The following is a 22,241-nucleotide window of genomic DNA, read 5'->3' as shown; positions in this document are numbered from 1 at the left end:
CCTTCTCTGAACGTCCGGATAGAGAGGCGGAAGCTTTAAAGGAAGTCCCTCCTCTTCTGCCATAAAATGTTGTACAGTCAGGCGAAATGTTAACCTGGTATGCCAGCCCCAGTGACACCGAAGTGATGAGGTGTCAGGCAGTACCTTGTTAAAACCCCTCCTGAACAGGAAGCAAGGTTGAATCCTGCTTACTTGACCCTATCAAAGCCACTAACCTACGTCTGCCTCCCTCAATGCCTGCCTGACACGGCCAAAGCAGATCAGATTCTTTGATGATTGAGCAACTACCGGTCCCGTCCCATATAGCAACTCGAACATTGTTGATTCGGTAGGGTAGGCTCCTCCAGAACCTTGGATTGAGGATAAGTGAGGATGAAGTCTACCATCCGCTTATACTCATTCTCATTAGTTGAAGGGGGACTAATATCCGGTACCGGATCTCTTCTTCAAATGTACAATCCTTGTCAGACTGGTCCGACCGAGCCGGAGGATTGTCGGACTGGTCCGACCGAGCTGGAGGATTGTCGGACTGGTCCGACCGAGCCGAAGGATTGTCGGACAGGTCCGACCGAGCCGGAGGATTGTCGGGCTGGTCCAACCGAGCAGGAACAGGAAAGAGGCAGGCTGACCCCTAGCAAATGCCGAACTCGAAAACCCGGAACTCGCTACACCTGGGTGCGTGAGATGGACACCTGGGTGTGTGAGACGGACACCTGACGAATCAATCGTGAACATACTGGAGGCACCAAAGTAGGTTGCGCAAACCCTGCACCACCCAACAGGGATGGCGCAACACCTGGGCGTACCACGCCCACTCCTGAGAGCAAAGAGGCTGCAACACCCAAACCACTCAAATCTGGATGTGTCAAAACCGCATGAGAATGGGAATCCGGAACTGAAGACCTGGAATCAACCCCGAACCTACATGGATGCCTAGACGGAGGGACAGAGAAACCTGCCGGAAAGTTGAGAAAGAAGCCAAAGGAGGGACGAAGGAAGAAGCCACACTCGGAGTAACCACCGGAGTGCCTGACGCCGACGTTGGACAGATGGAGAAGGTCCCAACCGGTCCGAACTCGAAGGAGTATCAAAGGAAAGTTACGAGGTACCAAACCGGAGGTAACAGAAGAAGTAAAAATACCAACTATCCTTGAAGATGGAAAGGCTGCGGAAACTATTGGTGCTGATACACTGAACGCTGGCGCAGGCGAACCGCCGACTGCAGTAGCATCCGCAAGAAAAACGCAGAGGATACATTACGGTTAGGAACCCGTAAAGAATGAATTAAGGAGTTGCTGACACCTCCGCAAACACCTGAGAAGCAACTAGACCGGATGCCTGAGAAACTACAGGATTCGCTAAAGGTGATAAAGACGACGGACCCATAAAAAGTACCCCTTCCCTTAACCCCGAAGAGAGAGAGGGAGCCGCTGAAGCTCTAATATACAGGGTTGAACCAAGAAAGCCTTTGCTCTGCTGAGTTAAAAGCCAAGAAAACAGGGTGAGCAACAAAGACCGCGAAGAGCCCTCCGAAGAGCACACCGAAAAAGAAGATTGAGAAGGGCAATGGAAGAAGGCTTAGAAGAAAATGGGGAAACGGGAAAAATTCCGTAGCAGCTAAAGAGGCCATAGATTTCAAAGAAAATAGGCTGGTTCTGTTACTCCCTGCCCTTGATAATCTTGATAGACATTATCAAAATCAGAAAATTCTTTAAGACATGATCAGGAATATTGGAAAACTCTATCGCCAGAATTACCACCATCGCAAGACGAAAGAAATTTTAACCCCTGAAGGAAAAGGAACCTTCAAAGAAGGAGTATTCAAGGAAAAAGAAAAAATTCAGAACCAGATACAGCAGCAACCAAATCTGAACGACCCTCAATGGATCTGGAAACCTTTGTTGCACAGATCACGAAGCTGGAAATAAAACCGACGATTGATCTAAATGAGAGACCTAAACATTAGCGACCCCAACCAAACCTGAATCCAAAGAAGACTGCACGTTCAACTACTTTTCCTGAATACTTCCTAAATTAGAATTCCTACTCTTCTGAGTGATTCCTAATTCTAAAACCACCTTAGAACTTATGCTTTTAGAGGGAAGGGGGAAATCTTCTGCCAACACTGCCTGCTCCGCACTGGGGGCACCGGCAGATCCTACCTTCAAGGTTTGCGGTTCTCCATGACCCCCGCCACCTGTTAGGGCTGGTTCTGGAACAGGCAGGGAGGCTGAAAAAGAACGATTAGTATCTATAACACTTGGAAGAATCAGTGCTAGCAGACGGCAACATCTTCTTGTTTGACTTATCCCATCGAGTCCAAAGTACCGATCCCAAAGTCAAAATCGGGAGAGAGGTTCCAAATCCCATCAATAAAGTATCCATCCAGGAGAAAATGCGTTGAAAAGAGTCCAAATCGTGATCTGATGTCCAAATTCTTAAATAGGGGTCGGGCTAAATGACCAAAAGTTCACCTGATGTGGGACATGCCCACACAGCATGGCAAACAAAAAGCAATTGGGGATCTCGGCCTCACTCGGCCGGGACTTGCAGCAGTGTTGCCAACGGTACATCGGTAACTCATTTGACAACATTTTTTCCTGTAAGTGTTGGTACACTGACAGTTAATTACCCACTTAGTGGGTAAAGCTATGGGGATATAGTTCGGGCTGGTAGGTGACCTGGGCTAATTCAGGTGTTCAGGGAGTGTATTGCAATATAAAAAATTATTAAAAAAATTTGCTGTGGCTGTTCCAACATAAATACAATTCTTTGTTCTTTACATAGGAGACTTACCCATTGGTGGGAGGATTCTGGGTACTCTCTGAGTTGACTGGTTGTTTCTACCAACCTGGGAGGTACCTTACTGGTCTGAAGGAGCAGAGGAAGGTGTCCTGCACCTCTAGCTTACTGGACATGCAGGATGTTGCAACAACTAGACTTCTGGGCATAGAGCAATGAGTTTGCTTTCATTACTTGGTGAAGGTTGAAAGAACCAACATGTGTCAGGGAAAATAAAACATACTATTAACACCAATGGGTTTGTTTCATTACCAGTCACTCCCTCCCCTTGTCTAGGGAGTGGGGGAACTTGCATCAAACCTACCTATAAATCAAAGATGATGGACAGGATACCCTGTCAAGTAACTCTCCTGCAATCCTCGTCCATCCAGCACATGCTGGCTTTGCAACCTACTCTCTGCCCTAAGCGAGAGACAGATAAACAGAAAAACCAGGAGACCAGTTACTCACACACACACTCACTCACCGAATGCCTTAGACAATATACAAACTTGGGGAGCTGGATGAACAACACAACTTGTTGGGCAGCTACCACAAGACCCAAGGAAAATGTGTCCAAGGACTTTTGGGCAACGTCCCATGGATGGAATGAGGTGAATGTGATCTGGTGTGCTCACAACCCAACTTGTAACACCTGTTGAACTGACAGGTTCATCTGGAATGCCAGTGTTGGGGTGATACCTGACCTCATGAGCTCTCGCCCAGACTGGATCCCCGTCTTCTTTGCCAGACAAGGCACATGCCCTCTTGGTCATCTCACGCAGCCAGAAGGAGATTGTGTTCTTGGACACATCAGCAGCACTGTGGTGGCATTAGGAAACTGGGTTTGTGTGATGAAATTTGTGTGTTTTCCATTTTTGTTTTGTCTGTATGCTTTTGTTTGTAAATGCTTGGTGGGTTTAAGTGTTCATGTTTCTTTTTTCTTTTTTTTACCTGCAGTTTGTTTGGGTGTGTTAGGGTAAAATGAGTGACTCCCCTTCGCCCAATCTGTGAGAGGCTTCATCTGGTTTAGGATATTTCCCTATCAGAAGCAACATCGGGAACAGATATCTACCAAAGGGAACTGAGGTGAAAATAAGTCTTTACTGGCAACTGACAAATCAGTCGAACAGCTGGGGAGACCAAATCCATTTTCATGTTCCATTCCAAGAAAAAAATAACAGTTACTTAAGAGTGCCTGTCCCAAATGAGATAGGGATCAGAGGTGCTTAAATATCTGTAAGTTGACTTTGTTGTAAATGGGATCTCAGATCCTTGTTAGTAATGAGTGAAGTGCTTTTATATAGAAAAGACTGCATTAAGAGATTTTAAAGTAATTTCCGCCTTCAGCTTGGACGTCATAGCTGAAATAAACTCCGTGGTGATCCCCAAATTATATGTTGACTTTCATGATTGTCTTTGGATTACTTTGAGATGAAATCCTGAAAAAGATAAGGAACTATTTTGGGACATACACCAGAGTTGAAGACTTTTTGATATTTTGATTATCAGTAGTAGCAAGTTAGGCTAAGTTAAGTATAGGAAGATTGTTTTGATAAACTGTAGTTGTAAGTAGGAAATAAGTTAAGTATTGAAAGATGATAACTGATAAACTGGGGTTAACTGTAAATGAGATTAGGATAAGGTTCTGTTTAAAGGTCTTCAGACCACTAAATTATAATGTTAAGGTTATTAAAGAAGGAATAAGTAATATTTGAGTTTTCTTATTAGCCTCTAAATTTGTTCTCTGACATCTCATCTCCAATAGCGTGCTGAAAAAAGCCCCTACAACCCTAACAGGACAGAGTAATACAATCTTGTCTTGATCACTACTAACAAAATCCTATAGGGAGGGGATTCAAAAGGACTGAAAGTCAAGGACAGATGGATTCCGAGTCTTTACTACGAATTCCAGGACAAACTTGAGCGGAAAAGATCCCCATCCGCTAGAGTGTTAAACGTGAAAAGAGAGGCCAGGAAGCTCACCTGCTCTCTCTGTTGAAGGATCAGATCTCTGTCTGATGGCTCTCTCAAAGACTCCTAAAGCCTAAGAGTCAAGCTCCTAAGGACAAATCACACGCCACTCAGGGGGCCTAAGTTCTCTAGGCAGGCAAGACTGTTCAAAGCTTCTCAGGAGTATGGAGAATGGAATGGAATGGAATATGACATTTTTATGATAAAATTAAGTTTTACATATACTTACCTAGTAATTACTTAGCTAAGAGTCCCTACTCGAACGGCAGTTAGAATTCTGAATTCCACGGTAGCGGTTCATTTGTTTTGTGTAGGGGACTATGCTCCGCCCACTTTCGGGGCACGAAAGAGGAACACCATTGCCAACACGACAATTTGTTTATGCAAATAAGTGTCCATGTGAGGGGAGGAGGGTGGGCTCCATCCGTAATCACTGGGTAAGTATATATAAAACTTAACTTTATCATGAAAATGTCATTTTTATATATGTAACTTACCCTGTAATTACTTAGCTGATTCCACATTGAAAGGTGGTGGGGAATCGAGGACAAAAGCTTATGTTATAATTGATGAGATAATTGTTGTTCCTTACCGGGTGAGAGAGCTGCTGCAGGTAGATACTGCCTCTGGTGGCACTCATCTCAACCTGTAGTGATGTGGTAGCATGGCCAGACGTGCCTCTGCTTAAGTGGGACACTTCACAGCGAAGGAGTACTCCGAAGGCTGATGAAGTATAAGATTAAGCATACATAACTGCCCCTACCCTGAGCACAGTACCACAAAAATAACTTGCCAGAACAACAAAGTCACCTACACAATAATTAAACAATGATTAAACAATAAAAACAAGACCACTACCCAACAATAAAAACTGGTGGGCACTCCAGGTATGTCGTACCCTCCCAGGCTCCCCAAGAACTCAACACCATTTTCAAGGCGAAGAGAAAAGGAAAGGAAGGGACACTTCCTACCCAAGAACTCAACACCATTTTCAAGGCGAAGAGAAAAGGAAAGGAAGGGACACTTCCTACACTTCCTCACCCACCACTACGCCAGCTATGGACACAGGCCCCAGGGTACTGCATTTAACATAAACTGTCTCGGCATCCCGCAAGTAGTGCATCACGAACACTGACTTGCATTTCCAATGAGTTGCCGCCAGGATTGCAGAGAGAGAGAGAGAGATTGTGTTTGAATGCTACCGAAGTAGCCACTGCTCTTACCTCGTGCACTTTAACTTTCAATAGCGATAAGTCAGTTTCCGGTAATTGAGGGTGTGCCTCAACAATGAGATCCCTCAAGAAAAACGAAATGGCGTTCTTCGATAGGGGTCTAGAGCGGTATTTTACCGAACACCAGAGATTACTAAACTGGCCTTTAATCTTCTCCTTCCGATGTAAATATCTGAGGGGACGTACTGGGCACAGCTCTCTTTCTTCCACTTTCGTGCCTAGAATACCTGATATGCTTGAAATCGAAAAGGAACAGGGCCAGGGATGTGATGGGTTTTCATTTTTCATTAGAAATCATAGCAAAGGAGCAGACTGCGTCCCCTTGCGAAAAACCGATCCTTTTGTATATTGCTTGAAGTTCACTTACTCTCTAAGCTGTTGCTAAGGCAACCAGAAAGAGAGTTTTCCGAGTCAGATCCCTTAGAGAGGAAGAGTGCATAGGTTCAAAGAAAGGGTCAGAAAGCCACTTAAGAACTACACCAAGATTCCAAGAGAGGGACTCCTCTTTCTTGAACTTGGGAGATATTGAAAGACTTAATTAGATTGGACAAGTCCTGGTTGTTCAAGATGTCTAGACCCTTATGCCGAAAAATGGAGCTGAGCATCACTCTGTAACCCTTTATTGTCGAGACAGACAACCCTTCAGAAGATTTCAAACAGAGAGGGAAGTCTGCTATCTGAGCGATAGATGCTTTTGAGGAAGAGACTTTGTTTCTTCTACGTCAACTCCTAAAGCATACCAACTTAGCTTGGTAGACATTATTGGAGGAGACGCGTCTACATTTGGCAATAGCCTCTGATGCCGATTTAGAAAATCCTTTCACTCTGGTGAGTCTGTAGACAGTTGAAATCCTGTTAGGGCCAAAGAGGATAGGCCTTGATGAAACTTTCTGACGTGGGGTTGTCTGAGAAGACTTGGAATCTTGGGAAGGAGTCTCAGAAAGTCTAAGAGGAGATCGATCAGTTCCGGGAGCCACTCCTCCTGTGGCCAGTAGGGAGCCACGAGAGTCATCCTTACATTGTGATCTGAGCGAAACTTCCTTACTACTTCCTGAATCATCCCAAACGGAGGAAATGCGTAAAGATCTAGGTTGGACCAGTCCAGGATCATTGCATCCATCGCCCAAGCTAGGGGGTCCGAAAAGGGGGCACATAATAGAGAAAGGTGATAATTCCTGGAAGTTGCAAACAGGTCTATGTTTGGTTAACCCCATAGTTTCCAAAGGCTGGTACAAACGCGAAGATCTAGTGTCCATTCCGTGGGCAGAATTTGCTTGTGACAGCTCAACTCGTCCACCAGGACATTGCACTTGCCCTGTATAAACTGGGTCACTAATCGAGTCTGATTCCAATCCGCCCAGCATAGCAGGTCTCTCGCTACCTCGCAAAGTGAAAATGATGGGTCCCCCCTTGATGTTTGATGTACGCTAGGGCAGTGGTATTGTCCACATGTACTGCTATAGTCCTGTAGTGTACCTTCAATTCTCTCATGCTGACATGAAGCCCTTTCTCCTTCGAAGACCACGTCCCTGAGACTTCCAGGTTCCCAAGGAGTGTGCTCCCCAACCTAGGTCCGATGCGTTGGAAAAGAAGCCTATGTCGGGGCTCACCAGAAAGAGTGACTTCCCTTCCAAAAGTCGGTCTGCAGATCTCCACCACCACAGATCCTCCTCTATTTCCAGGGTTATCAGAAAGACATGACGGTTCTGATACACCTTCTGATCCCAGCAAGCTCTTAAACAGAACTGGAGAGGTCTCATCTGAAGTCTCCTGAGTCTTACAAATTGCTCCAGAGAACCCATCATCCCCAAGAGACTCATCCACTGGGTGGCGGAGCAAGAATGAAGTGAGAGGAAGAGGTCTACCCGCCTCAGACAGTCTTCTATTCTCCTGAGTGACAGAGAAGCCCAAAAACTCAGTCTATCAGAACTCCCAAATAAAGAATCTTCTGAGTGGGAATCATTTGTGACTTCTCGAAGTTCATTATTAGTCCTAATTCCTGGGTTAAAAGAAGAGTCTTCTGTAAGTCCTCTATGCAGCATTTCTTTGTGGGCGAACAAACTGGCCAATGGTCCAGGTATAGCGAGATACTCACTTCCACTAAATGTAGCCAACCCACCAAAGGAACAAACACTTGAGTGAAGACTTGTGGGGCCGTTGAGAGACCGAAACAAAGTGCTCGAAATTGATAGATCTGGTCCTCGAAAATGAATCATAGGTACTTCCTTGAGTTCGGGAGAACAGAACATGGAAATAAGCATCTTGCATGTCCAGGAAGATCATCCAATCTCCCTGATGGATGGGGGCAAGAACTGAGTGGATGGTTTCCATGTTGAAGTTTGTTTTTTCTACAAAGACCCTCAAAGCACTTACGTCGAGCACTGGTCTCCAACCCCCTGAAACCTTGGGCACTACAAAAAGGTGATTGTAAAATCCTTTCAAGTCTGCCTTTTTTACTACTTCTATTGCTTCTTTGCTCAGAAGAGAGGACACTTCCTCTGATAGGGCTGAATACCTCTCCAATCCTATGGAGTAAGCCATCAATACAACGGGAATGTTGGTCAATGGCGGATTCTCCTTGATGGGGATAGAGTATCCCTTCTTTAAAACTTTCACCACCCACTGATCCGCTCCTCTTTAGCTCCATCTCTCCCACAAGAGACGAAGCCTGGCCCCTACTGGAGCATGAAGGACTAAATTCTCACTTGTGAGAGGAGGATTTTGGAGATGATTTCTTGATCGCTCGGGGAGCAAATCTGACTGATCCTCTAGACCTGCAGCGTGATCTCTGATTTCCTCCACGAAATGGCTTTGGTGGCTCGAGAGAAGATGAAGGTTTAACTGAGAAGATAGACCAGTCCCTCTGGTGCTTTGTCGATTGGGTCAACAAATCTTGCGTTGATTTCTGGTGTAGACTCGCTGCAATCTCACTTACGGTGGGCTGAGTAAACAAATGATGTTTATCCAGAGGGGAAAAAAAGGAGAGCCGATTTCTGTGGGGCTGTAACGCCCTTCAATGTGAATGAGACCCAAAGTTCGCGCTTCTTCAGCACACCCATGGCATAAAAAGCAGCTAATTCCTGTGAGCCATCTCTAACTGCTTTATCTGCGCAGGAGAGAAAATGAAACAGGTCTGCGACTTCATCACACAAAAAAGCCGGTTTTTGAAGCTTCTTGGCAACTGCTCCCAAACACCAGTCAAGAAAACTCAACACCTCAAAGGACTTAAACTCTTCAACAGATGATCCATCTCCTGTGCTGAAAGAACGTTTTGCCGAAGCGAGAGCCAATCTACGCCCCAAGTCAATGAGCGAAGAAAAGTTCCCCTGAGAGGAGGCAGCCACTCCCAGGGAAGGAGCTTCTCCCGTTGCATACAACAAGTACCACATATGTGCGAGACAAGAGGGAGGAACACTAAAACATGCTTTCCCTTGATCCCTTTTCTTGGAAAGCCAGTTCTCTACTTGGCGAAGCGCTTTCTTCGATGATTTAGAGAGAACCATCTTAGGAAGTCTCGTCGAATCCACAGGCTGATTGTTAATCAAGAAAGACGAAGCTGGAGGGGAAGGAGAGGTCGGAGTGAAAAATTCCAGGAACTACTGCAGAAGGAACTTGAGGAGTGTCGCATACGGCATACAAGACGCATCCTGTTCCCCTTCTTTGTTTTCAGAAGAGATTGGAGACGTAATTGAGTCTAATTCAGGGGCTGTCTGTGCTGCAGGTTTCTGTAAAAGATGAAGGATTTTATCCAGTTTACATTTCAAAGGTTCAAGAGCTCGGTCCAACACAGGGGGGCGCTTGGGGTCTTGATGGGGCTCGAGCGCTAGGGAAAGATCAGAAGCTTCAAGGCACTGCGACGTAAAAGAGCATCCGACCACCTTGGGGCGCCTGATTGCATCAAGGCGCTTGGCTCAGGGCGCTTGGCTGCTACAGGGTGCTTGTCTGCTTCATGGCACTCATCAAAGCATTCCGCCGGTACGGGACATTCTGAGGGAACAGGGCGCTTACAAGAAATCTGGAGCTGCTCACCCGAGAGCTTCAGCGATCTAGAACCTCGCTCCTGGCGCTGAGAAGAGGAGAAACGCTCCAGACTGTCCCACTTGCTACACGAAGGTTGAAGACTGAAGGAAGGCTCCCTCATTCTCTTGTAAGGGAGATGCAGGGACTGATCTTTACCCAAGAAACGTCTCTTAAGCGGGCAAGATTCATTGGCGAAGCGATGAAGATGGCTCTGATGATGCGAGGACTCCTCAGAGCTCGACGAAAGCCGATGCACTTCCGAGACGCCTTTCCAGCGGCTGTCTCTAGTTGCATCCTGGGATGCAACAGGCTGGACTAAGGGGACGACTGCCTGTGGGCAGACCCCACTGACCTCCCTTGGGGTACCGGTATGCCTCCTCCCAGGCAGTGGGGAGTATGGCAGGGACCGAAGCCTAGGAGAATCAGTGGGACGAGCAGCAGCCTCCTCCAATGACACTTCACTTTTAGCACTGTTTTCAAACTTGTCCATCACGACACGCACTGATGCCCCTAACTGGGCCACTGTACTCTCACTACCAGATTTAAACACTGCTCAAACTTATTCTCAAGGCTGGCAAAGTGATCAGGTTCAGAAGTGATGGAGCCAGGAGAAGGAGTAGGTGATTTAGGAGAATTAATTAATGTAGGTGGGGAAGGGTTAACAGTTGGTGAATTAACAGATGTGTCAGCCTTATCCGACCTAGGAGTCAAAGTCTGACTGGATAATTTCCCGCTGGCTTTAACGGCTGCTTTCCTCTTCCTATCTCTTTCTAGCTTAGCTAAATGAGAATTTAAAGTCTTCCATTTTTGTCCTCCCCAATCCCTGCATTTGTCAAACGTCAAATTAATAGAGCAAACTTGTCCTCTACAACAGTAAGTCAATTTTGTCATCCAGGTGTTGCAGCCTTTACTGCAATACCTGAAACTAGAACTACTAGCGCTGGACATACCCTAACTAGTTGAAAAAGTCAAAATCCTGAAAGTCAATATGAAAAAATGCTGATAAGGCTGTAAAAATACTTCACCAAGAAGAAAATTACGAATCCAAAAACTAAACTGCTGTAACAACACCAGGTGTTGACGCTACAAGCGGCAGAAACAAATTGTCGTGCTGGCGATGTTGTTCCTCTTTTGTACCCCAAAAGTGGGCAGGGAATAGTCACCTATATAAAACAAAAGAATCGCTACCGCGGAATTCAGAATTCTAACTGCCATTCGAAGTAGAAACTCTTAGCTAAGTAATTACCGGGTAAGTAACATATATAAAAATAGAGTTTATGCCAAAGGCCAAGTACTGGGACCTAAGAGGTCATTCAGCACTGAAAAGGAAACTAAGAGTAGGTAGGTTTGAAAGGTGCAACAGGAGGAAAACCTCGTAGTTGCACTTTGAAATAATTGTTAGGCGAGGGTGGATAAAAAGATGGAATAAAGATATGAAAGGAGGGACAGTAAAAGGAATGAAAGGGGTTGCAACTTGGGGCCAAAGAGAAGCTGCAAAGAACCTTTAGTAATGCTCATGGGGTGCACCAACGGCACTAGCCCCCAACCCCTACAGGGGAGTAATGGAGATCTCCCATGAGGAAGAGAGACTGACTACTTTCAACTTGAGGACTTGGCCAAGGGCAGACCTGTAGCCCTTAATGGCTGAGACAGAAAGAAGATCATCACAGCGAAGAAAGGCAATTAAGTCCAGTACCTGCTGAAGAGTTGCTCTGATTGGAAAGAGTCCATCAATGACACCAACTACGGAAGATGGCCAATTTCCCCTGGTACACAGCCGCTGAGGACTTCCAAAGGTATCCAGACATCTTCTCTGTAAGGCAAGAAAAGTCTCTCACTTGTAGGAGATGCTGGATAGTATCCAGGCGTGAAGTGCCAGCACTTCAAGGTCTGGTAATACCACTCTACACGTGGCTGTCAAAAAAAGTTGTGCCATGGGGGAATTTCTCTCAGGACCTTAGATAACAAGAGCTTGCAGGTTTGGATACCACTCGGCATGTGACCACTGAGGGGCCACCTCAGTCAACCTGAGATTCAGAGTAATCAGCACCCTGTTGATTACCCGATGAATCAAGCAAAACAGAGGGAAGGCATAAGATACTAGATTGTCCTATGGGTGCTGGATGTTGCCCTCCATAGTAGCCCAAGGGTCTAGCACTACTGAGTAGGACACTGAAAGTTTTCTGTTGCGGCAGGTGGCAAACAGGTTGATAACTGGAGCTTCCCAAAGCTTGAAGAGCCTCTCCATAATGCCAGGGTGAAGACCCCAATCTGGCCCTATCATCTGGCTCTGGCAACTTAGCTTGTCTGCTGCTATGTTCCGAGTACGCGAAACGTACTTGGCAGACAGCCCTCATGAGTGAGCTACCGCCCACTCGTGCACCTGCACCACCAACCTGTGAAGCTGGAAGGACACCAGTCCCCCTTGCTTGATGACATATGGTATGTGGTGTTGTCACTCATCAATACAACAGAGTGCCCCATCACTTGATCCTGAACTCCTGAAGAACCAGAAAACCAGCCTTCAGTTCCATTTTGTTGATATGGAGGTGCTTGTTGTTTTGGTCCCACACACCTGACACTAACAACTCCTCCAGGTGGGTGCTCCACCCCTTGAATGCATATGGATACAGGAGTATTTTCAGAGGGGGAGTGCCACTTGGCACTCCTACAAGTGGCACTCCTACAGTGAGGTTCCTGTTATCTAGCCACCAACTTCGGTCTTTCCTTACTTCCTCTGAGAGAGGAATAGGAAAGAAAGGAGGGTCTCTCACTGGAGACCAGAACTCCTGTAACCTCCACGGGAGAGGAGGTGAAGCTGCCCATGAGGGATCAGCTTCTCTAAAGATGACAGGAGACCTAGAACAACCTGCCACTGCAGAGCAGGTTGTTTATGTCGAGACAAGAAATTCTGTGCTACCTCTCTGAACTTACTGATGCTAGAGTCTCAAGGGTAAACTCTCAGTGCTTCCAAGTCTATCAGCATGCCCAGGTACTTCACCTCTGCTTGGGCGTGTGATCTGACTTCTTGAAATTTGTCACCACAACAAGGTCGTGACGAAATTCAAGGAGACAATCTGTCCCAAAGCAACTGTGGCAATGATCTCACCAGGATTAGCCAATCATCCAGATACCTCAGCAGACATATTCCATGTGAGTGGGACCAAGCCAAAATCATGAACACTTGGGTGAACACTTTGGGGGGCAGTTGGGAGCCTGAAAAGTTAAGTATATCACAGAGGGCCCTGAACGGTAACACCATCCCCCCGAGGGTAAAGCTGAGGTACTTACAAAAAAGGAACAATGTACAGGCAGTCCCCGGTTAACGGCGGGCTTGGTTAACAGCAATCTGGTTTTATGGGGCTTGTCTAGCGATGAAAATTGGCAATTTTCGGCGCCGAAAATCGCCGATTTCCGCTTATCAGCACCGATAATTGGGTATTGGTGCTGATACATACCTAACAGAGGCGCCGATAACTGAGAATTGGTGCTTTTCGACACCGATAACCCACGAAAATCGCCAATTTTCGGTTATCACACCCTCAGAATCGGAACCCCGCCGATAACCGGGGACTGCCTGTATGGGTGTTTGAAAATACGCCTCCTTCAGGTCCACTGAAAGCATGAAGTCGCCCTCTCTGATGGAATCTAACACTGAGTGAACAGTTTCCATCTTGAACTGGGTCTGGCGAATGAATCAGTTCAATGGAGAAGTCAATGGCTGTTCTCCAACCGCCTATCACCTTCTCAACTACTAAGTACGTATAACTAAGGATGTCGAAGACCTAAGTACAGGCATATACAAGTAATGGGTCATGATATAAAAAAGCTTAAACTTGAAAGAACATTTTTCAACATTATATATAAAAAATGCATGGTAATGAGAACTGCTTCAATCATTTCAAACTGTTCCTAACTGTTACTGTTATTCTCCAGACTTTGACACTGTATAACTAATCCACTCTAGTGACAGGGCTTTAAAACTGACAGCACAGCAGCAAATATGAGGGGAATGAAATTTCCAAAGCACCTATATCACAGCTCCCTGAAAAAATACTTGTATTAATATCCATTCTACCAGGTGTTTCGAAATCAGAGCCCCGCCCCCCTCCACAGAACAAATGGAAAGTTATGAAGTTTTCTGCTATAGCCTATTTCCAAGTACATTATTTCAAGTTTCTATTAAGCTATTTTTCATTTTACATTTCTTGTATTTTCAGAGGGACTGACCGAATCCGGGCTACAACCTTCAGAGAGGCCAGGGATGCTGGTGCATCCTTCATTTCATGTTCCTGGATAGCTAAATACATTAAGAGATGAATCCTTTGTTAAAAGAAACTGGAACAAAAATCCATATGAATGTCATCGCAAAAAGGGTGGGAATCTTGGAAGGCCTGAAGTCCTTTCTCAGGAGTCAAAAGACATCATAGCTGAGGGCAGGGGGTAGACCAAGAAAGTCTTTATGTAAATTGGCGCTTGAACTTGAAACAAAAAGTGGAAAGAAGAGAAGTTATAGTGCTGTATATCGCGAGTTGAAAAAATCTGGTATCAACCCATTTCATGTTATCAGCAAGCCCAACATCACTCAGCAATAGAGAGAAGACTGTGCATTGTTTTGTGGTTCATTTCTTAAAGATTGGGATGAAGCTGACTTTCTCCATGTTGCCACATCAGATGAATTCTTCATTTACAGTCAGGAAGCCAAATCATAAAAATGACATCATTTGGGCTGCAAAGTTGGATGATATCAGCGATGATGTGCGCTATCGCCAAGTTGTAAAATTTCCTGAATGTTTGGGAATTTTTCTCTGTTTCACAGCCAAACGGCTGATTTGGATCATCAAAGAAAAAGGTCAGTCATGGAATGGCGAATACTTCAGAGAAACTGTGCTTACTGGTGGAGTATTTCCTTTCCTCAAAGATCCCGAAAATGTGTTATCTGTTGAAGAAGTCACATTTTTGCATGATACGGCACCATGTTTCAAGGCTCTTCAGACACAGGAGCTGCTTCGAAACAGTGGTATCGATATTCTTCTCGTCAAGTGAATTTCCAGGTAGCTCCCCTGACCTTAATGTGTGTGAAAACATTGGCAGTATCTTAAAGGATCGTGTTGAAGCGCGCACAGTGAACTATGATGGTATACCAAGCCTTGACGACCTGCGAAGAGAAGTGACCGAAGTGCTCAGGGAAATGGAGTTTGAGTCTCAGCTTTTTTGCGATTTGCTGAAATCATACCCCACAAGAATGCAGGCTGTGATACAGGCAGATGGAGGCCACACAAAATATTAAATAATCAGAGAGAAACTTAAATAAATACCTGTTCTGAATTACTTTTTTTTTTTTGTCCATATCAATTTTAGTTTATGCTGTAGAGAGGGAGCTTTAATTTCGAAACACCCTGTAAATACTAAAAGTAAATATGGCAGAGAGAATTACTTACATATTTCTCATGAGCATACGATTTTCGTTGTTGTGACACCTGCAACAGTTCACGGATTTGTTCAACAACAATACAGAATCCTTTTAGAGGGTCATCATCATCCTCATCCTCATCATGATGGTCAACTTTAGCAATCCATGGACACCAGAATCTATGTTCATCTAATGGGATGAAATACCTCTTTTCTACCTGAAATTCAGAATGAATATTTTCACCAGACATTTTACGTGAAAATTATATTTTTATAATAAAAAAGTTTTATATATACTTACCAAATAATTACATAGCTACTGTTTCTAATTTACGCAGCAGCTCGAAATTTAAAATTTGCCGTAGAACTTGTTTGTTTAAGGTGTAGTTATATTGGCCTGCCCACTTTCGGGGAAGGATAGGTACAACACAGCTAAAGAGCTCAGTTCGTTTATGCTCTGTGTCCATGACAGGGGAGGAGGGAGGGCTCTGATCATTTAATTATTTGGTAAGTATATATAAAACTTTATTTTATTATAAAAATATCATTTTTATATACGTAGCTTACCAAATAATTAGAATCCCACACTGACAGGAGGTGGAGTGCATGGACAAAACTATTCAAAAACACTTAGGGATAGAGATGAATTTGAAATAGGAAATTTAGCTAGTACTGTGAAATGCTTTGTTGTAACCTTACCTGGTGAGGGAGCTATGGCAGGTGGGTACTGCCTCTGGTCTGAGCTCCTCTCGACCTGTAGTGGCTTGGCGGTAGAGCCAAGAGTCACCTCTACTTCAGTGGGTGCTTTGCAACACAGGAGTTAATTGTAGGTTGCTAAAGCTAACAATCTAAACAAGACACATTAAAATGTGTGTGCCCTTGCCCTGGGCACAGTACAAAATATAACCAGAATTTTAAAACCTACACCACAAACTTGTTAAAAATCAAAACTGGTGGTACTCATGACACAGTTCCAATCAGGCTTCCCATGAAAACACCAATCCTCATTCAAAGAGAGTTGAAAGAGGAAAAATAAGAAATTCTTCCTATTCCTCTTCACCCAACACCATGCCAGCTGCGAAAAATGGGCCTAGAGTACTGCAGCTTTCATAAGTTGTTTCCACATCACGCAAGTATACCATTGCAAAAACTGATCTGCACCTCCAATACGTGGATTGCATGAAAGAAGACAGCGATAGATTGCGCTTGAAGGCCAAGGATGTCACTACTGCCCTAATTTCATGTGCTTTGACCTTGTATAAAGGAAAAACATCCTCCTGGATCTTGGAGTGTGATTCAGAAATCACAGTTCTTAAAATAGAATGTTAAGGCATTCTTGGATAACAGCCGACTAGGGTTTTTAACTGAACACCACAGATTAGGAGAAAGACCTCTTAACTTCTTTGGTTCTTTGCAAATACTCATAAAGAGAACAAACTGGACAGAGGAGTCTTTCTTGATCTACTTGGCCTAGAATGTTAGCCAGGCTCTTGACTGTAAAGGAGCGTGGCCAGGGACTAGAGGGGTCTTCGTTCTTGACCATAAAGCCTAAGGCCAATGAGCACACAGCATCACCTTGTGAGAAGCCTACTCTCTTATCAAAGGCATGTAGCTTGCTAACCCTCTTTGCTGTCACCAAGGCCATAAGAAAAAGCATCTTTCTTGTCAGATCTTTAAAAGAGGAGGATTCTAGAGGCTCAAAGGGAGGGCCCAAAAGCCATTTGAGGATGATACCCAAATCCCATGCAAGAGCTGGGCTTCTATCTTACTTAGTAGTATTATGGGACTTTATTAAATCACCTACGTCCTGGTATAATGCAAGGTCTATTCCTCTGTGCTTGAGGACAGAAGCCAACATTGATCTGTATACCTTGATGGTTGACGTGGCTAGACCTTTCTCTAGAGGATATATTTGTCTCGACACCAGCTCCACCCTGTAATAGCTTCTGCAGCCTTCCTTGAAAATCCTTTTGCTCTGACAAGTTCTCTGACAGTCTGAAGCCTGTCAGAGCAAGAGTGGGTAAGCCTCGGTGAAAATGAAGAAAATGGGGCTGTCTGAGATTTTTCTTCTGAGGTGGAAACCTTGATAGTCTACTAGTAGTCTTAGAAGGTCCAGGAACCACCCTTTGTGCGGCCAAAAGGGAGCCACTAGGGTCACTGATACACTGTTGTGGGTGTTGAACTTCCTCAACACTTCTCTTACCATGTTGAAGGGAGGAAAGGCAAAGATGTCGAGACCCGACCAATCCTGCAACATGGCATCTGTCGCCCACGCTCGTGGATCTGGTGTCAGGGAACAGTACAGAAGGAGATGGTGGTTTCTTGACGTTGCAAACAGGTCTACCATCGGCTTTCCCCAGCGTTTCCACAGGTTGGTGCACACCTGTGGATTGAGTGTCCAATCCGTCGGCAGAGCCTGTTTGCCACGACTTAAGTTCGCTGCGAGAACGTTCATTTTGCCCTGGACAAAGCCCGTAGAAGAAAGTCTTTGGCTGTTTTGCATAGCGAAAAAGAGTGGGTTCCCCTTGTTTCTTTATATAGGCCAGTGGGGTCGTGCTGTCTGAATGTACCGCAACTGTTTTCCCGAAGGTCTCTGTCGCAAAAAACTGAAGGTCCAGGTGCATCGCCCTCAATTCTTTCACATTTATGTGAAAATCTCTTTTGGTCGGGGACCATAAACCTGATACTTCCAAGCAATTGAGAAGGGCTCCCCAACTCAGATCCGGCACGTTGAAGTACAACATTAAGTTGGGGTTTGCAGGAGACAGTGACATACCTGTCTCGAATCTGTCCTCCGCCTGCCACCACCGAAGGTCCTCCTTGATTTCGGGGGTGATTTTGAAGATGAACGAATCTGGAAATATCTTTTTCTACCAGTTGGCTTTGAGATAGAACTGAAGGGGTCTGATATGTAGTCTGCCCAGAGGTACAAACTTCTCAACTGACGAGTGGGTTCCCACAAGGCTCATCCAAGCACTGGCCGACCAGGGTGGAAGAGACATGAATTTTTGAACTTTCGCAATACAGCTGCGAATCCTTTGTTGGGATGGAAAGGCCCGGAAATTCAGAGAATTTATGACTATCCCCAAATAAAGAATCGACTGTGTGGGGATTAATTGTGATTTCCTGAAGTTTATCAGCAATCCTAGGTCTTGCGCATGCTGAAGGGTCTCCTGAAGGTCTTCCGTGTATCTGGCTTCTGATGGGGAGCATAGGAGCCAATCCTCCACGTATAAGGACACGTTGACCCCTATAAGGTGTAGCCACTTCACCAAAGGAGCAAGAACCCAGGTGAAAACTTGAGGTGCCATGGAGAGGCCAAAGCGCAGGGCCCAAGACTGGAAGACCCTGTCCTGGAACATGAATCTCAGATACTTCCTGGAATCCTGGTGAACTGGAATGCGGAAATAAGAGTCCTCCATATCCACTGTCACCATCCAATCCCCCTGATGGATGGCTGACAGGACCAATTGACTCGTTTTCATCTTGAACTTCGTAGTTTGGACAAAGAAGTTCAGAGCACTGATGTCCAGGACAGGTATCCACCCCCTTATGACTTGAGGACTACGAAGAGGCGGTTGTAAAATCCCTCTGTGCTCATGTCTTTGACTTCCTCCACCTGTTTCTTGAGCAGAGCCGAAACTTCTCGAGACAGGGCTGAAAACCTCTCTGAGCCTACAGAGTAGGCTGTCATTTTGATGGGAGACATTACTAAGGGAGGTTTCTCCCTTAAGGGGATCGAGTAGTCCTCTTTCAAGACTTGAAGCACCCAAGGATCTGCTTTCCTTGATTTCCATGTTCCAAAAAAGAAGTAGTCTTCCTCCCCCCGGAGCATGGAGGACAGGTAGCTCACTTGCAAGAGGTGGTTTTGTTTGAGGGTTGTTCACTGAGTCCCACTGGACACAAATTAGTTCTTGGACGCGACCTCTGCTTCCTTGAAAGGGTTGCTGAGGGAAAGGAGAAGTATTCCTGGTCGGAGGAACTGCAGCGGAAAAGTTAAGTATATCTTAGTTTAACCAGACCACCGAGCTGATTAACAGCTCTCCTAGGCCTGGCCCGAAGGATTAGATTTATTTTACGTGGCTAAGAACCAATTGGTTACCTAGCAATAGGACCTACAGCTTATTGTGGAATCCGAACCACATTATAGTGAGAAAACTCTTCATTGGCCGATCGGAGATTCAAACTTGTGGCCAGCTGAGTGCTAGCTGAGAACGGAACCCATTCACCCAACGAGGAGCTACTGCAGTGGAAGAAGACATGTCGAGATCATAGTCGTCTTGGTGGACTGAGCGAGTAAATCTTGGGTGGATTTCTTCTGCAATTCTCCTGCCACCCATTCTAAAGTCTCTTGAGGAAATAAGCCATTGCTGTCCAAGGGAGCAGACAGAAGGGAAAAACGTTGAGAAGGAGTGACTCCCTTAGAGGTGAACAAGTACCAAAAGTCTCGTTTCTTCAGTACACCAGTAGTGAAAATGGTGGCTAGTTCTTGGGTGCCATCTCTCACTGCATGATCTGTGGAGGCCAGAACCCCCAGCCAGTCTGAAGCAAAATTCTCTTGAAGTGATGCGCAGTCTTTCATCTTCTTCGCTAGCGCACCAACGGTCCAATCGAGGAAACTCCGAACCTCGTAAACCTTAAAAATATCTTTCGGCAAATGGTCCAGTTCCAGTGAGGTAAACAAAATCCTGGCAGACAAGAAGGCTGACTGACAAGTAGTGTCAATGAGACTGGACAAATCCCCTTGAGAGGAGGCAGAAACTCCCAAGGATGGAACTTCCCCAGTAGAACAGGACAAATACTTCTGACGTATCATACGAGAAGGAGGCGCACAGAACACAGTTTTATCAATGTCTCTCTTCTCTGACAACCATCTGTTGATATGTGTTAAAGCTTTCCTGGATGAGGAAGACAGGACCATACACGGCAATTTAGCCGCTCCTAACGGTTGTCATATCATAAATGCTGAACCTGGACAAGAAGGGGCGGCTGGAGAAAAGATGTCCGGGTAGCAAACCAGGAAGGACCGCAACAGGGCCGCGTAGTTCGATGTAGGAACGTCATCCTCTACAGGTTCCTCTTCGGAAGAAATCGGGGACATCAGAGGATCCAAAGGTGCTTGACTGGTTGTAGATGGGTTCTGCTGCAAGTTCAAGATGTTGTCTAAACGTCAATGAATAGGGACTAGGGAAGGATCCTGAACTGCAAGGGGATCAGCACGAGTCGCACCAGACACAGCAAGTCCCACCTGTGGCGCCGGACAGACGCTGAAAGGTGGACACACATCAATATTGGCACCTGCAAACACTGGACGCTCGGTCCCTGGACGTCCGCTCACTGATCCAGCGGACAGATCTGAAGTCTGCAATTTGGACACTATATTTCCAAAGGGAGGACGCTTGGAAGCTGGGCGTCTATAAGACGGAGACACGGACACTTGATATCCAAGCACAGAACGATCTGACAAAATAGGATAACTCTCGGGGCTCACGGACACTAGATGTCCACTTGTTGGATGCGCGGACAACGGACGTGCCAACGAATGCCGCTCAGACACTGATTTTTCACAACGGGCATTACACTCTCGGACTCTGGACGTTCAGACACACGATAACCATACATTGGACTAATTGACACTTCATTACACACTTTGTGGCGCTCCATGTCCATTGAAAGGGAGTGAGAAGCTTGAGGAGACTCCCAAAAACTACAGGAGGGCTGAGGACTACAAGCCCTTATCCAATGCTCGCTTACGAGACGGGGGAACGTCCTTGTCCACTAGGGCATCAGACTTTTTCAACGGTCTTGAAACACTGGCAAATCGCTGACCGTGCTCATGAGTGCCAGAGTCTGAGTCGCTAGAAGATAACGCATGTACGTCTATTCAGATGCCTTTCCAACGGCGATCCTCTGAGCCCTGGGACGGGCGGACAACAGGCTTGGTCAAGGCGACGACTACTCATGGGCAAACCCCACTGACCTCCCTTGGACTACCAGTTTAGCAGGGACCTTGGTAGCCCTTTGCTGAGCTTCAGACTGTCACACGATGGGCCGGAGTTCAATTCCCGCGGCCGGCTGATGAAGAGTTAGAGGAATTTATTTCTGGTGATAGAAATTCATTTCTCGCTATAATGTGGCTCGAATTCCACAATAAGCTGTAGGTCCCGTTGCTAAGTAACCAATTGGTTCTTAGCCACATAAAGTAAATCTAATCCTTCGGGCCAGCCCTAGGAGAGCTGTTAATCAGCTCAGTGGTCTGGTAAAACTAAGGTATACTTAACTTAGGGACCTTGGTCTAGGAATATTGGTGGGATGAGTAGCCACCCCCTCCACTGACACTGCACTTACACTGTTGAATTTGTTCATGAGGACACACACTAAATTCCCAATTTGGGAAACCATGTTCACTAATAAATCAAATTTCTCGTATACACGCGCTTCTAGGCTGGCAATGGCATTGGGATCAGAGGAATGAGAGCCAGGGATAGGAGTTGCAGGGAAAGTTGGAGGACTTGAGATAGGGGAAAAGGCAGTTCCAGGTGTTAGAGGAATAGATAAAGGAGTCACATCAACCCCCGGAGACAAAGCCTGACTAGCGGAGGCCTTCGCTTCAGCCCTAGCAGTCGCTCCTAATTCTGTCACGCTGTAATTTGTTTAAGTATGCATAAAGAGTCTTCCACTTCCCCTTATCCCAGTCTTTACACTCGTCACAGCAAAGTTCGGGAGAGCAAACTTGTTCCCTGCAATAACTACAAATAATATAGTTACCATATTTGGCTGAAGTCAACCTATTCTTACAGCCCTTACTACAATACCTTTTAC

At 45.6% G+C, this 22,241-nt stretch overlaps 1 protein-coding gene across 4 annotated transcripts in view; it reads right to left on the bottom strand.

Annotated features, from left to right (window-relative positions):
* Positions 1–22,241, bottom strand: part of LOC136841653 (zinc finger C3HC-type protein 1-like) — a 132,865-nt gene that overhangs the window by 34,969 nt on the left and 75,655 nt on the right. For all 4 annotated transcript variants that reach the window (XM_067108795.1, XM_067108794.1, XM_067108793.1 and 1 more), the window contains exon 6: positions 15,449–15,637. In XM_067108795.1, coding sequence (XP_066964896.1) covers positions 15,449–15,637 — 189 coding nt within the window. The remainder of the gene's footprint in view (positions 1–15,448; positions 15,638–22,241) is intronic.

This window comes from Macrobrachium rosenbergii, chromosome 9 (assembly GCF_040412425.1).
Source record: "Macrobrachium rosenbergii isolate ZJJX-2024 chromosome 9, ASM4041242v1, whole genome shotgun sequence".
NCBI lineage: Eukaryota > Metazoa > Arthropoda > Malacostraca > Decapoda > Palaemonidae > Macrobrachium > Macrobrachium rosenbergii.
The sequence above is the reverse complement of the archived record's forward strand: the minus strand, read 5'-3'. Positions and strand labels throughout refer to the sequence as shown.